General features: G+C 38.7%; 1 protein-coding gene across 9 annotated transcripts in view; it reads right to left on the reverse strand.

Annotated features, from left to right (window-relative positions):
- The window catches only part of PTBP3 (polypyrimidine tract binding protein 3), an 82,485-nt gene that overhangs the window by 49,397 nt on the left and 15,503 nt on the right, over positions 1 to 17,585 (reverse strand). For 5 of the 9 annotated variants that reach the window (XM_080670022.1, XM_080670020.1, XM_080670024.1 and 2 more), the window contains one exon: positions 8,395 to 8,479. In XM_080670022.1, the coding sequence (XP_080526148.1) occupies positions 8,395 to 8,428 (34 nt within the window). In that variant the 5' untranslated portion in view covers positions 8,429 to 8,479. The remainder of the gene's footprint in view (positions 1 to 8,394; positions 8,480 to 17,585) is intronic. The other 4 variants (XM_080670021.1, XM_080670023.1, XM_080670026.1 and 1 more) reach the window with 1 other exon arrangement.

The raw sequence follows: 17,585 nt of genomic DNA on the forward strand, positions 1-17,585 counted from the left end.
GTAATGGGATAGATGGGGTAAGAGGAGAAAAGAACCATTAATCTTTTAGTGAAGAGGTTTCTGGGTTTTTCACACAGGTATTAAAATCTTTAAAAATGTAAGCATATTTAACCTCAAGGAAATTACTGGATAAGTTAATTACATATTTAGAAGCACCAAGTACCTCTAAATAGTCCACTATTTGTTGTGAATAGAGAACATTTATAATGTCCTTACAGTATTTTAAAATTTATTTTTCTAATTTGTACTGTTGCTAAATAAGTAAGAACGATAGCTTTTAGGGAAGACTATAACAAAAAATTTATATTTATTACACCCTTAAGGGGATTTGGATTTGAGCTTTAAGTTTATGAAAATTAAGTCTATTTCTTAGAGGTTACGTATTTTTTAAAGTTACTTTTTTAGGCTAAATTGTGGTTTCTGAGGATAATCTTAGTCCTTATTATATAACAGTAGTTCTTAACATAAGCATGATCACCTTGCTAAAAATGCAAATTTCCAGCTCTACCCTAAATCTACTACAGGCGGGACCCAGCAAACCTGTGCTTTAACAAGTTCTCCAGAAGATTCTGATGCAACCTTAAAGTTTGAAAACCACTGCTGTAAAATAAAGAAATTATCCCAGTTCACAGAAAACTTCATTTAAATCCTACTATTTTAACATTGACAATAACTAGACTGACAAGTCTGTAACAAATACTCAAATTTATGTACTTAAGATCCAGAAATGCCCCCCTCTCCCCCAAATATAGCCCTGTATAAAACTGAATGCAAATTATCTGAAAGCCAAAGGTTTCACTACAGTTTTGTGTGTTTTTTCTTAAATACTAAATACCATACTTAGCACTATTAGGAAGAAAATATAATCTTTCAAAAGGCCTAAAATGATCATTTTCCCAATACTAATGGAACTTTACAATCAGATGTCTGTTTTCCTAAATAAATAAATTTCATGAGTACCACATAAAAATTATGGTAACATTTTACACCCGTATCTGTGGCATGGAACTCTACTTGCTTACAGGTGAATAAGTTGACTTATTAACCAAACCAGCATTTTCTCCCAAATTCTCTATGTTCATGAATGCAGGCAGCATCCTACACAGAGCCAAAAGACTAGTAATTCTTATTAGTCCTTACAATTCTGTGTCTGTGTATAGCAAACGCTTAGGCCAGATTGTGAAAAATAATTGGCATTCAGATACTGATAATCTGGTAGGCAAGAGATTCCTTCTTTCCCCTCTTCTTTCCCATCAATCACCATGAAATAAATTTTCCCTCCAAAATGACTAATTACATTTTTCATCTCCACTCTCAATGTCACCAACCTCACCTTCGATCTTGTTCCCTTCTACTTCTCTAGTCTCACTCCCCTCTTGCCCAGTCTCAGATCCTACATTATCAACCTAACTAAAATAATGTATCATGTCATTTTCCTGCTCTAAAGACTCTGTCCATTCATTTCTAGTTTTCACACTGTTTTCATTTATACGGCCCTATTTGAGTTGACACAGAGAAATATACTCAGTTAAATCTTATTAATTTTAACACATGAAGAGATGGAGGTTCAGAGATGATTTATTTTTGTAAATAGCTAACAGGTGAAAAATGCATTATTCAAACTAAAATTTAAATGTAACCTTTTAAAAATCTTCACCCAAGGATATATGTGTGGCTTTTTAATCAAGTTTTGTTTGTTTTTTTCCTTAGAGAGGAAGGGAGAAACATCCATCAGTTGCCTCCCGTATGCACTACGACCAGGGTCAAACTCACAACCTAGTATGTGCCCTTACAGGAAATCGAACCTGCCACCTTTTGGTGTATACTGAGCCACCCAACTAGGGCTAAGTCTCAATGCATTTGTTTTATCATTCCTAAAATAAGAAAGCAAATTTACATTATAAATTTTCAAGGTATGTGAAAATTTATGTGGATTATAATTTTGTCACTAGATAAGAATATCAAACATCACATCCTGGACAGGAGTAAAAGCCAGGATGCCTTTTTGCACCCTCCCTGTAGACCTAAATGGCTAGACTAAAATACCACCACCTTATGTTTTCTTAACCAGAAAATATTGTTAAATACTGGAAAAAAATTCTAAAAGCAAGAGGTTTTTGTCAGTTTACCCAGACTATTCCAAAATAAATGGAAGAACATTAAGGTCATTTCTTTTACAGAGGTATACATAATCTCTGTAAAACTATGTGTGAGAAAAAAGATGAATACTACAACTATTTGAGCTTGTGCTGCACTATCAAATAAAGACACGTGGTAACAAATTTTTATTTAAAAAAATGTGAAATTATAAATCACCACTTTAGGTTGTTAATTGTTCTATATTAGTATAAAAGTACTATAGCTATATTATGAGCATAGGCTATGCCCTGTGCTCATAATCCTGTCTGGGCAAGTTACTTTATGAAATCAAAAAATCTAAGAACTATATCTAAATGACCCAAAATGGCTGTATCTAAATATTTGATAAGTATAATAATCTGAAAGTGGAAAATATATATTAGCAACCATATAGCCATAATTCAATAAAAGTCAACAGGAAATGAGGAAATTCTACTACACTGAATACATAACTTTGAAGAATTATCCTATATAATAAAAGACTAATATACAAATTGTCCCCTCTACCGGGAGTTTGACCGGGGACGGCTGGCCCCGCCCTCAATCAGCCCCCCTAACCCTGATCAGGAGCGGCCCAGCCCACCAATCGCCCACGGCCCCTCCCCGTGGCTGGCCTAGCCCGACAGGCCCCAATCAGGGCAGGCCAGCCAGACCCCACCCATGCACGAATTCCTGCACTGGGCCTCTCATTGTTTGTATAAAAGGATATATCACACTTTCCAAAATTTTTATTATGAAAATAATAAAAATTCTTAGCTTATATCAATCTTGTATTTTAGTGAACAATATACTGAATACTACTGAATGCCTACTAGTCAAGTTCCAAAGAGGTAAGTGGAAGAAGCTTTTTAAAAATTATATATTGCCATCTCAAAATTATAGGAATCTACTAGGTATGAGGTAAACTACCCTATAAATATGGATTTTTTAAAAAAATTCAACTTTATTAGGGTATGCTTTAGATAAAATAAAATCTACCCACATTTTACACAGTTTGACAACTTCTCACATATATACCCATATAAACACAATAATCAAGATATAGGACAATTTCACCATCCCACACAAGGTGACCTAGTACCCCTTGTAGCCAAGTCCTCCTTCCAAAATCCCCAGCTCCTCAATTAAGCCATAGGGTGCCATTACTACACTGTCTTGATTACTATAGCTTTACAGGAATTCTTGAAATCAGGTACTTATTAAGAAGAGTTCTCATCTTAATAACTGAGTCATCCAAACCATACACATCATGATATCTATGCATTTATTTAGGCCTTCTTTACTTTCTCTCAGCAACGTTCTATGGTATTTAGTGGAATGGTCATGCACATATTTTGATGCATTTAGCCCTATGTACTTCATAACTTTTAATGGACTTGTAAATAACACTTTAAAATCATGTACCAATTAATCACTGATAGTATGCAGAAATATAATTTTGGTATGTTGACCTTGTATTGGACATCCCTGCATCAATCTTAATTTCAGAGGGAAAGCACAGTCTTACACCACTAAGTATAATGTTTGTTGTAGTTACATACCTTTATCAGGTTGAACAAGTTCCCTTCTACTCCTCGTTAGCTAATGCTTTTGTTATCATAAATGGAAACTGAATTTTTTAAAATGCCTTCTCCAGATATAAGCCCTCCTTGATCATGATATATTATCTCCCCTCTTTTTTTCATATTATATGTATACTAGAGGCCTGGTGCACGGAATTCGTGCACTTGGTTGGGGGGGATTCCCTCAGCCTGGCCTGCACCCTCTCTCAGTCCAGGAGCCCTGGGGGAATGTCCAACTGACAGCTTAGGCCGCTCCCCGAAGCCGTCAGTTGGACATCCTTAGTACTGTCGCGGACGCGGGAGAGGCTCCCACCACTACCACTGCACTTGCCAGCCGTAAGCCCGGCTTCTGGCAGCTCCTGCATTGAGAGGCTGACCCCTGGTGGTCAGTGCGTGTCACAGTAACTGGTTGTTCTGCCGTCAGGCCAAAACTGGCTCTCAGACATCCCGAGGGGTCCCAGATTGCGAGAGGGCACAGGCCAGGCTGAGGGACCCCACTGGTGCATGATCGGGGCCAGGGAAGGACGTGGGAGGTCAGCCAGCTGGGGAGGGGCTGCAGAGGGCTCCAGGGTGTGTCCAGCCTGTCTTGCTCAGTCCCGATCAGCTGGACCCCAGTAGCAAGATAGCCCCTGGTGGTCAGTGCACGTCACAGTGACTGATCGACCAGTTGACTGTCTGCCCCTTGGTGGTCAGTGCACGTCACAGTGAGCCGTTGAGTGGCCTTAGCATATCATTAGCATATTATGCTTTGATTGGTTGAACAGCCACTGGACGACCGGACAGTTAGCATATTAGGCTTTTATTATATAGGATATTTGACTTACTATCTTGCTGAATATGTTTGTGTTCACATTCATGAGGAATATTAATCTGTAATTTTTTCTTTCTGTAGCAGAAAGAAATTTATTTAAACTAAAAAACAAAAATAAAAAACAAAGAACACCTTGGACTGACAGTTATGCCAAATATAGGATTCTTTGACAGGTTGACAATTTTATTATTTTAACACTTTGAATACATTGGCTCACTGCCTCATTGCCTCCAAAATTCTTCATGAGAAATCTTCTCTTATTCTTACTGAGGATCCCTTGTATGTGACAAGTTGATTCTCTCTTGCTGCTTTCAAGATTGTCTTTTGAAAGTCTGATTATAATGTGTCTCAGTGTGGGTCTCATTGAGTTAATATTACCTGGAGTTCACTAAACTTCTTGGATATTTATATTCACGTTTTTCATCAAATTTGGGAATGTGATAACTCTGGAAATCAGATTCTTCCCCTTCCACGAGGCTTTCCGGGTTCTGGATTATTTTTATTTATTGTCTTCCTTTTTTTATTATTATTATAGGCTGTCTCTGGGCCAACGATAAGCCTGCTGTGTAAACTAAGGTCTTTTCAGGTTTCACCAGAGCCTTTTCCTGTATGACCACTTTCTAATGTTCCCTGTAGATACAGTTATTTTTTTAATGTTTGGTCCCCAAAAGGAAATAAACAGGGAAATGAAGTGGGGGAAGGAGAAGAGCACTGGCCCTTTAAATCTCATGGTAGTCACTTGGGGGGAGTGGGGCCTGGCTTGCAACAAAGCAGGAGAGGCAAGAACAATGGTTGCCTGCCTCTTTTTTTGCAAGTGTGTGATCAGATGAATCAATTACCTACCAGAGCACAGATCCCCAAAAGTTAAAGGACAAGGTCTTTTTTTGACCCTCCGAGCTCCCACAAGCTGTTGTAAGCTACTCCTGAAACAGGGATACAGCTGCCTCCATGTGACTGGAGGTGGGGGACAGGTATCAGCTACTGTGCTAAGATCTGAAAATTAACCATAATCTACCTTCCAAGTCTCCTCCTGAAACTTGCAAGCCTTCAACAGACTCAAGAGTTTCAAATTAGTTACAGATTTAGGCAATGCAATTGTTGTCTAGGTAGGCAGTTAAGATTCCTGATGCTTCTTATTATGCCATCTTCCCAGAATCCTCCCTCAATTACCTTTAAAATTAACTAAAAAAAAAGGCGGGGGGAGGGGGTCATGTGTCCACATAATTACCACTTTAGACACAAGTTTCCACCTGGTATCATTTTCCTCAAGTCTGAAGGATTTCCTTTTCCATTTCATAAAACGGAAATCCAGGAGGCAATTAGTCTCCAGCAATGGTCCTCAACTCCAGCTGCACACACCATATATATATCACCTAAGAAGCTTTAAAAACAAATAAAAAACAGTATCTAGACCCACCCTATCCCCTGCCCCCACAGAGATTTTAGAATTGGTGTGAGGTAAGTCAAGGCATCTGTATTTTCTTCAAAGCTTCTTAAGCTATGTTATTGAGCATCCAGGGTTGAGAACCCATGATGTATACCTAGGCATAGTAAAACCACAGAACAAAAATAAAGAGAAAATATTAAGAATAACTACAGAGAATACTATCTACAAAGTAATAACATAGACTGACAATTGACTTTTCAACAACAGAAGCCAAAAGAGTAAAATAGTACATTCAAAGTGCTGAGAGAAAATAACTATCAACCTAGAATTCTAAATAGCTATCATTCAATAGCAATAGTGAAGTGGACATTTTTAGTCAGTGTCAGAGGTTACCATTTACAGAGCTTTGCTGAAACAGCTACTAAAGAGGATGCGCTTCAGGAAAAGAAACAATGAACTTAGGAAATGGAATACAAAAAGAAATTCAAAATATAAAAAAAACTGCTGCCGCCTGCTAAAGTCAGATCTCCTACTTCTTTCTTTTCCTAAGTAATCAATCAACTAAGACCAAACAAACTACCTGACCTCAATTTTTAAAATAAGAACAACATATGGGCCCTACCCTCGATATACTATAACTCTGGGGAGTAAGGGGAGAATATTTTTTAAAGCCCACCAGGTCCAAAGGTTTAAGAACTTCATATTCTAGCTTTTCCTTTATCCAGTAGTTCTCAGAGTATGGTTCCTCAAATGGCAGCATCACCTTTACCTGGGAACTTGCAGAAATGCAAATTATCAGGACCCACCCTTAATCTAATGAATTAGAAATTCTAGGGATGAACTCAGCAATCAGGCTTTATTGAGCTAGCCCTCTAGGTGATTCGGATGCCAGCTCAAGTTTGAGAAAGCTGCTTTAGTCTCATGCCCATATTACATGGTCCATACTTCTACATGAACAAATCCTACGCTGTTGCTCTTCCTGCAAAATCTTTCCATTTAGTCCTCTAGAGCAAGCATATCAAACGCACTACGAGTTTGACACGCTTCCTCCAGAGCAATGTATCATGGCTGACCAATTTCCATACATTTTTAATTTCTTCATTCAATTTTCTTTTCATCTTTTGCCTTAAGTAAACCTGGTCCACCTCTCTCAGTGTGTCCTCACATAAAGGCAGTTCACTTTCCCAAACCCCATGTATCTCAGGGTCTGGAAATTTAGGTCTACTCGTTCCCTAACTCCCTATAACTCCAAAAACATCTAGATAAAAATCTCACCTTTTCTGAGACTCTCCATTCTCATGGCTTCAGCTGCCAATGGGTATGATATTCACTTCCAAATGTCTCTCACAATGCTGAGACCAGAAGAACCCACTATCTACCTGACACTTCCATCTGGATGTTCCAGAGAAACTCAAACTCAATATATAAAAATCAGAACCTGCTATGTTGTCCAATTCTGTTCTTCCTACATTTTCTAATATAAAGAATGGCATCACCATCTATTCAATTTTCCAAGTCCAAAACCTGGAAATCATCAATGGAATCTCTTATTTAAACAGTAATCACCAACAGTAATCACCAATAACTATCAATTTCACCTTCTGTAAGTTCTCTAATTCCCTCTGTCACAACTGTTACTGCTACTGTACAAACAGCGTCTTAATGGCTCACTCTCCCTCCAGTGTTACACTTTCCCAACTTGTTTTACAGTCTCCAGTCTCCAAATTTCAAAAATATTTTTAAATCAAGTGGTATCTTATGGGATGTGAATTATGTTTCAATTTTTTTAAAAATATATATTTTTTATTGATAATATTATAGATATCTCCCATTTTCCTTCCCTTTACCCCCCTTCCCAGTTCCTCCCTTCCCCTCCCCACAAGGCATGTTTCAATTTTTAAAAATCATGTTGTCATCTTAAAATTTTAACACTTCTATTCTAAATCCATCATCATTCAATACTACAAGAGTTTGAACCTAGTTCTTTTACTCAATTGTGAAGGGTCACCAACTTATTGATAGTTTTATCACAACTGTGTAGCACACAGAACATCAAGCTAAAAAGGAATTATCAAATTAAACCCAAATTAATCCTTAAAATTTACAAGAACTATAACTCTTAATTTCATGTATATGAACTTTACTGCAATAAATTTTAGTTTTTGTTATACATAAACTAGAGGCTCAGTGTACGAAATTTGTGCACGGGTAGGGTCCCTAGGCCTGACTGTCAATCAGGGCCGATTGGGGCCTTCCTTCGTTCTGCGCCACCCCCTGGTTTTCAGTGCACGTCATAGCGAGCGATCAAACTCCCGGTCTCCTGGTCGAACTCCCGAGGGGATACTTTGCATGTTAGTCTTTTATATATATAGATAGTGGAACTTCAACATGTCCATAAGATAAGCAAAATAAGAACACTGTAAAAAATTGGGGAGGAAACCAATGGAGAAAAAAACATTTCAGATTTTGAAAAGAAAAAAAAAAAGAAAACTCACCATACACACCTATAGAAGGACTAGAATTGTTCATGGTAAAAGATCCGTTAATGATGCCAGAAGAAAGAAGCTCATCAGATCCCCGCTGAAAAGCAAGAGTAATATTCTGTTAATAAAAGAAATCTCAAATAACGATCCATATTTACTACTAAAAATATAAAAGTCAGTATATTACTTCACCAGAATATCAAGGCATTTAAGGGGAAGTACTCAAGAATCACAAAAACTAAAGGTTGGAAGTGAACTTTACAGAAAAGAAAAATTACTGAATATCTACATGACAGTTATTAAAAAACAGAATGGCCCTCACATAACTGGAGGCATAATCCTGAACCTTTTTTGATTAAACCCAATCTTCTGACATGCTACATTTGAAGTACCAGAAACCATATTTAGGATTTGCATCCTGACATTGCTTCTGTAGTATATTTTTAATTACACTTAGTACATTAAGCATATTTAGTATATTAAGTATGTTAAGTTTCTGTAATGTATGTGCATGCAAATATTTTGTGCAGCACTCCCTAAGAATTCTGGTTTTTCGATACCTTCTTTTTTAAGTTGAACACGAAGATGTAATTTCTTTCTATATTGGCCAAGTCCTTTTATTCACTGCTTATTTTTTCCATCCATTAATCTTTAAAATTATCTTTTTTTTTAAAATATATTTTATTGATATTTCACAGAGAGGAAGGGAGAGGGATAGAGAGCTAGAAACATTGATGAGAGAGAAACATCGATCAGCTGCCTCCTGCACACCTCCCACTGGGGGATGTGCCCGCAACCAAGGTACATGCCCTTGACCGGAATCGAACCCGGGACCTTTCAGTCCACAGGCTGACGCTCTATCCACTGAGCCAAACCGGTTTCGGCTAAAATTATCTTTAATGTGTACTATTACTTAAACTACTATTTAAATAAATACTTAACTCTATTTTTCAGGTAAGAGTTTTGACCAATTCCAAACCTGAATGGCCAATGCCAAAGGAAAAGTCAGACAGACTTTTCATTATAACCCTAAGTTCTATAACCAAGATTTAAGTTTCCATTTTAGAACAATAATAAATACTATGCACAGCCCTAGCCAGTTTCGCTAAGTGGACAGAACATTGGTCCGCAGACTGAAGGGCCCAGGGTTTGATTTTGGTCAAGGGCATGTACCTCAGTTGCAGGCGGCAACCAATCGATGTGTTTCTCTCACATTGATGTTTCTCTCTCTCTTTCCACCTCCCTTCCCTTCTCTCTAAAAATCAATGGAAAAATACCCTTAGGTCAGGATTAACAACAACAAAAATTCTGTGCACAGTGTTAAAATTAACCTATTTAAAATGTTACTATTTGCTTAACTTGGTCATTTTTTAAGAACAAATATTTTGGTCTACTACAGTGGTTGGCAAACTGCGGCTCGCGAGCCACATGTGGCTCTTTGGCCCCTTGAGTGTGGCTCTTCCACAAAATACCACGTGCGGGCGCACACGTACAGTGCGATTGAAACTTCGTGGCCCATGCGCAGAAGTCAGTTTTCGGCTCTCAAAAGAAATTTCAATCGTTGTACTGTTGATATTTGGCTCTTGTTGACTAATGAGTTTGCCGACCACTGGTCTATTAGATGATAAAACTTAATCCCCAAACTATCCTACAAATATTAGAGTAGCAATAGTGCCACAACAGACATTTAATGTTTAGATGTAAGTACCTCTCCTGCAAGGAACAACTTCAGTCTTTGCTGAAGAAAGGCAAACTACTAATGTGTTCGTTGAATAGAAATACAATTATTTAAACAATTTCTGTACTATACATCTAGAAATTATTCCCGTTGGTTCTTTCACTAGAAGTTTATAGAGACAGCTTGGGACAAGAGAAAGAAATTAAGTAAGCTTGAAAGATGAAATAAAACTGAAACTCTTAAATTTCAGAAAGATGGAAATTATAGCCTCACTTAAAGCATAGGTGTTCCTGATAACACCTGAGAAATAGTGATATTGGTAGCCACAGATAGTAGTTTACTGACTACCTACGGATATGGAAAGGTGAATTTTTGCAGTTTTAAATGTAGTAAAAATTTTAAACATGCCCAACATGTTTTTATATTAGGAAACAGATATACCTTCTACACATATGTGAATGTAGTATCAATGTTTCTATATGTAAATTGAGTTAATTTGATCTTAGAAACCATTTAGAGATCATTTTAGCTCTTTTCTACACTTAAAGGAGTATGTTAAAATGTCAACTAAACAGTAATTCTAGGTGGTTTACAAATTGAAGTGTAAAAAGCAAAATAATAAAGAATCTAAAAAATAATGAAAATAGCTATCTTCATAATATTAGAGTAGAGAAAGATTTATTAAACAAGAAACAAAAACACAATTATAAAGGAAAATATCAGTAAACTAGACAACAATGAAATTCAGAATTTCATTTATAATAATATACAAATATTGAATCATTATATTGTATACCTAATCTGAAACTAAAATGTCAAATATATCTCAACTTTAAAAAATTTTATTTAGCCCTGTCCGGTTTGGCTCAGTGGATAGAGCGTCGGCCTGCGGACTCAAGGGTCCCAGGTTTGATTCCAGTCAAGGGCATGTACTTTGGTTGCGGGCACATCCCCAGTGGGAGGTGTGCAGGAGGCAGCTGGTCGATGTTTCTCTCTCATCGATGTTTCTGACTCTCTATCCCTCCCCCTTCCTCTCTGTGAAAAATCAATAAAATATATTTTTTTAAAAAATTTTATTTAACAAAAGACATCATTAGCAGATTAAAAAGGCAAGTCATAGAGAATAAATATCTTCACTATATATAAACAACAAAAGATTTATATCCACAACTTACTAAGAAAAAGAAAAAAGGAGGAAAAACTCCCCACAAGGAATTAATAAGAAACAGTCAAGAATAACAGAACATGACAAGAAAACTGAACAAGCACCTCAGAAATAAGATGGTAGACTTTATAACTATTCCAGAGTATTTGTGCCCTCTGCTTTTTCTGTGAAAAAAACTATTCATCCCCAACCATGGCCATGTGACTTTTAATGCCTCCTGCGAAAGGAGGACACCTCCCTGGTCTACTGACACTGAGTATGGTTTTAAGATATGCCTTGGCCTATGGAATATGAATGTACATGACCTACACTAAATCCAAACAGAATCTTCAAAAGTTATTAGTAGTTTTCTACTAGTTTTTCCCCTTTCCCTCTGAAACAAGAATATATCCTAAACAGGGGCTGCTCTTTCAGCATGATTCCTAGAACAAAAACATGTATAGCTACGTAAGGACCACCAACATGGTAAGTAAATAAATGTATTTTTCTCAGCCACATCGAAATGACTAATACCATATCCAAAAACGTATACCAAAAAATGCCTAACCTCTTTGGTCATCAGGGAAATGCAAGTTTAAACCACAATGAAATACTAGGATATTAAAAGACTGAAATATCAAGTGTTGATAAAAACGTAAAGCGACAGAACTATTGCATATTGCTAAAGGGAGTGTAAATTGGGACAACTTTGGAAAAATGACCCAATCTACTAAATTTTATTATATGACTATCCTAGGATCCCTATGCATTTCTTGTACTCCTATGGATACACACAAGAGATTGCCTGCTTATGTGCACCTAAACATCTGACAATGTTCTCAGCAGCATTATTTCTACTAGCCAACTGGAAACAACCTAAATAGGTGAATAAATTTTTGTAAATGTATTCAACAATTTATAGCAATGAGAATGAACTACTGTTGCTCTACACAATAACATAAATGCATCTCACAAACATAAAAAGTCACAAAAGAATGCCCAGCCAGCATCGCTCAGTGATTGAGCATCAACCTATGAACCAGGAGGTCAGGGCACATGCCAATCAATGATTCGCTCTCATCACTGATGTCTCTCTCTCTCTCTCTCTCTCTCTCTCTCCCTCCCTCCCTCCCTCCCTGAAATGAATAAAAATGTATTTTTTTAAAAAGGAATGCATGCTATTATTGCATTTAAAAAGAGTTCAAAAATATAGTCAAAACTAAATTATACATCTAAATGCAAAAGATGGAAGTTGTACACCTTCCTCACACCATATACAAAAATTAACTCAAGAAAGTGTATACCTAAATGTAAAACTATAAAACTCTCAGAAGGAAACACAAAGGTAAATGTTCATGGATTTGGGTTGCAGAAATGGGTTTTTTAACACCAAAAGCACAAGTGACAAAAGAAAAAAAGATAAACAGATAAATTATACTTCACAAAAAATAAAATCTATTGTACTGCAAAGGATACCATCAGGAAAATTAAAAGATAAGCCAGAGAATTAGAGAAGATATTTGCAAATCTTATAACTTACAAGGGACTAGTATTTAGAACATATAAGAAACTCAATAATTAAAAGGCAAAATAACCCAATTTTTAAAAAGGCAACGATTTGAATATATATTTCTCCAAAACAAGATGTACAAATGGCCAATAAGCATATTAAAAGATGCTCAGCATTATTAGTCATTAAAGGATATGCAAATTAAAACCACAAAAAGATAACTTGAAATGAAAATTAAATGATAGCACCATATCACCACATACTTAATCAATTAAAATTAAAAATGACTATCAAATGTAGGCAAGGATGTGCAAGAAACTGGATCTCTCATCTATTACTGATAGGAATGTAAAATAACACTGGAAACAGTTTCATGTTTTTTAAAAAAACTAAACTACATATGCTGTACACCTGAAACTAATACAAAATAATATTAAATGTAAACTGCAATTTAAATTTAAAAAACCACAACAAAACCTAATCGTACATATCAATAGCAAAAGATCTTATGCTCAAAACAAAAACATGTTCTATGACTGCATTTATGTAACATTCTCAAAATGATAAATTATAGATAAAAAACAGACCTATGGTTGCCAGAGGGCAGAGATGGTTGTGGGGAGAATGGGTGTATGATTATAAAAGGGTACCATTAGGGAGATATTTGTGGTAATGAATTAGTTCTATATCTTAATTGTGGTGATAGTTACATGAATCTACACAAGCAATGAGATGAAACAGAATTATGCAAAGGCACTGAATCAATGTCAATATGATTGTTTTGATAGTGTATTATAATTAAGACTAGTCGCCCAGTGCATGAAATTCGTGCACAGAGGGGGGGTTCCCTCAGCCCTGCCTGTACCCTCTCCAATCGGGGACCCCTTGGGGGATGTCCGACTGCCAGTTTAGGCCTGATCCCAGAGGGGGGATCCCTCTCACAATCTGGGACCGCTGGTTCCTAACCGCTCACCTGCCTGCCTGATTGCCCCTAACCCCTCTGCCTGCCTGCCTGATTGCCCTAACCTCTCTGCCTGCCTGCCTGATTGCCCCTAACCTCTCTGCCTGCCTGCCTGATCACCCCTAACTGCTCTTCCCTTGCTGGCCTGATCTCGCCCCCAAATGTCCTCCCGTGCCGGCCTGATCTCGCCCCCAACTGCCCTCCCATGCCAGCCTGGTTACGCCCAAATACTCTCCCCTGTCGGCCTTATTGCCCCTAACTGCCTCTGCCTGCCTGATCGCCCCTATCTGCTGTCTCCTGCCGGCCTGATCTCGCCCCCAACTGCCCTCCCATGCCGGCCTGGTTGCCCCCAACTGCTCTCCTCTGCCTGCCTGATCGCCCCTAACTGCCTCTGCCTACCTGATCACCCCTAACTGTCCTCCACTGCTGGCCTGATCTCACCCCCAACTGCCCTCCTCTGCCGGGCAATTTGGTTCTGATTGGTCGGTTTCTATGCCAGTCAGCGTCAAAAGCTCCAACTCCTAGGCAGCCATTGGCTCCTCACAGTTCACCCAGATTTGGTTTTGATTGGTCAGTTTCTATGCCAGTCAGTGTCAAAAGCTCCGCCTCCTAGGCAACCATTGGCTCCTCACAGTTCACCCCGATTTGGTTCTGAATGATCTGTTTCTATGCCAGTCAGCGTCTCTGGGCCTATCTCCAGGCCTGATCAGAGAGGTGGGGCTGATTAGCAGCCCCCGCAGAGGCCCAGAGAGAAACAGAGGCGTGGCTGCTGGCGAAGCATGGAAAGAGAGAGGCAACAGCTGCCATGGAGGCTGCGGATCAGACCCTGCCTCTCTCTTCGGGCCTCTCTCCGGGCCTGATCCGCAGCCCCCTCAGCAGTCAGTGCTGGGTCGCCATGCCCGCACCAGCGGCAGTCAGTGCTGGGTCACCACAGCAACCCAACACTGACTCCAGGACTGCCTTCCAGTCGGTTGAGCCTTCGGTCATTTTGCATGTTATGTACCCTGGGTTTTTATATATTAGGATGTACCCATTTTAATTGGGGGAAATGGTGAACAGTACACAATACCTCCCTATATAGTATCTTTACAACTTGCTGTGAAACTCTTATTTTTTCTAAATAAAAGTAAACAAAACAAAACAAAACACACACACAACTATAATGAGATAGATCCATGGTCGGCAAACTGCGGCTCGCAAGCCACATGCGGCTCTTTGGCCCCTTGAGTGTGGCTCTTCCACAAAATACCACGGCCTGGGCTAGTCTATTTTGAAGAAGTGGCGTGAGAAGAAGTTTAAGTTTAAAAAATGTGGCTCTCAAAAGAAATTTCCATCGTTGTACTGTTGATATTTGGCTCTGTTGACTAATGAGTTTGTGGACCACTGGGTTAGATCATTCTGAGCCAGAGGATTCCTTGAGAGATTTCTTGTTAACCTAGAACAACCATTACCATCACCTATGTTCAACCCTCAAGAGCAGAAAAGATTGATCAAGCTGTCAAATACCATAGTTCATTCTCAGAGCTCATCCCTATCTTACACTATCACCTCTCACTGTCCTTCTATACAATGGTGGTCCAGAAGGCATCCCTTCATAGATAAGCAAAAAGTATCTGAAAGGTAATTTTCCATTATAGTACAGGAAGGGCAATGCAGACCTAGGTAAAGTTAAGTACCTCTCTCCTAAGTCTGCTGTAAGAGATCATGGTTTAAGAGATGGAAGATAAGCAGAATGAAAACATTAAAAAAAAAAAAAAAGAAAAGCTTGTTGGCTGAAACCGGTTTGGCTCAGTGGATAGAGCGTCAGCCTGCGGACTGAAAGGTCCCAGATTTGATTCCGGGCAAGGGCATGTAACTTGGTTGCGGGCACATCCCCAGTAGGGGGTGTGCAGGAGGCAGCTGATCGATGTTTCTCTCTCATCGATGTTTCTAACTCTCTATCCCTCTCCCTTCCTCTCTGTAAAAAATCAATAAAATATATATATATAAAAAAGAAAAGCTTGTTGGATGAGTGACTGTAGATGACCAAGAGAAGGAAATTGTTAAAAACAGAAAGAAAAATAAACTGTACCACAGGTCAACAAATTACCATTACATAAAAGGCTTTAACAAGCCAAATAATAAAGACATCATAGGGGTGGGGGTGAGGGTGAGAGGGAAAGTGCATGAACAATGCTAGGTCAACAATCTCCTTAGAAACATGTCGTAAATTTACACAAGTACAACAGTTGTTCTGTGGACATGTTAGCTCTCTGGCTAAATCAACACACCAATCAGCTTCCCTGCCTCAAGTATCAATTATTGAAGCTCTCTCCTGATGAAGAATAATTAAATACACAGGGCCAACAAAGCAAAGGAATACTGTAATTAAGCAGCACAAATAAAGCATCTCATTATCAAATTTGACGGGAAGTGGTTTTATTTAACATTAAAGTGAGATTATTAATATGATAAAAGGCAATCCACACAACTGAGAAATAGCCACTAAAATAACATGTAATAAAGATTCTGAAAATAAACCATTAACTCATGGTTAAATTTCAGATCATACCTAAAATGAACATGAAACTCAAGAATATGATCATTTGGCTAAAACCGGTTTGGCTCAGTGGATAGAGCATCGGCCTGCGGACTGGGGGGTTCAATTCCGGTCAAGGGCATGTGGCTTGGTTGCGGGCACATCCCCAGTGGGGGGTGTGCAGGAGGCAGCTGATCGATGTTTCTCTCTCATCGATGTTTCTAACTCTCTATCCCTCTAGCTTCCTCTCTGTAAAAAATCAATAAAATATATTTTAAAAAAAATATGATCATTTGTCTTTGTCAAGATACTGTAAGTATAAAAAAGAGATTATCAAAAATACTTCACCATTTTTTTTTTCCAAATAGGTTTTTATTGAGTTCAGAGAGGAAGGTAGAGGGACAGAGAGATAGAAACATCAATGAGGAGAGAGAATCACTGATCAGCTGCCTCCTGCATGCCCCCTACTGGGGGTCAAGCCTGCAACCCAGGCATGTGCCTTTGACTGGAATCGAACCAGGGACCCTTCAGTCTGCAGGCCTACGCTCTAGCCACTGAGCCAAACCAGCTAAGGCAATACTTCACAATCCTATATAATAAAAGGCTAATATGCAAATAGACCGAACGGTGGAATGACTGGCCGCTATGATGTGCACTGACCACCAGGGGGCAGACATTCAACGCAGGAGCTGTCCCCTGGTGGTCAGTGCACTCCTACAGGGAAAGCGCTGCTTAGCCAGAAGCCAGACTCACAGCTGGAGAGCACAGTGGCAGTGGTGGGAGCCTCTCCTGCCTCCGCCGCAGCACTAAGGATGTCCGACTGACGGCTTAGGCCCACTTCTATGGGGAACAGGCCTAAACCATCAGTCAGACATCCCCCTACGCCTCCTGGACTGCTAGAGGGCACAGGTTGGGCTGAGGAACCCTCCCAAGTGCATGAATCTCATGTACTGGGCCTCTACTTTTCCATGATCCTATAACTATCATTTTTTAAAAGAAAAGTATCTTAAATACTGAAATTTAAACCAAGATAGTTTGCTCACTCTATAATTCTAGCAGATAGTCTAGTGAACCTTTGTGAACACTTCCCAGGACAGAAAACATGTTCATCCTGCTGTTAACTATGTTTTTCCATAAACAGAAATAAAAATGATACTACACAGTTTTACCATACTATATACACTTGTTGATTATGGTCTCCTAATTATTCACCTTTATATCCTCCTCTATAGAACCTACTACAATGTTTTCCATGTAATCAATGTTCAAAGGGTTCTTTTGCTTAAAAAATAAATAACTACAGCCCAGCCAGCACGGCTTATTGGTGGAGCACTGACCTATGAACCAGGAGGTTGCGGTTCAATTCCCCATCAGGGTACATGCCCAGATTGC

This window comes from Plecotus auritus, assembly GCF_963455305.1.
Source record: "Plecotus auritus genome assembly, chromosome: 5".
Lineage (NCBI taxonomy): Eukaryota > Metazoa > Chordata > Mammalia > Chiroptera > Vespertilionidae > Plecotus > Plecotus auritus.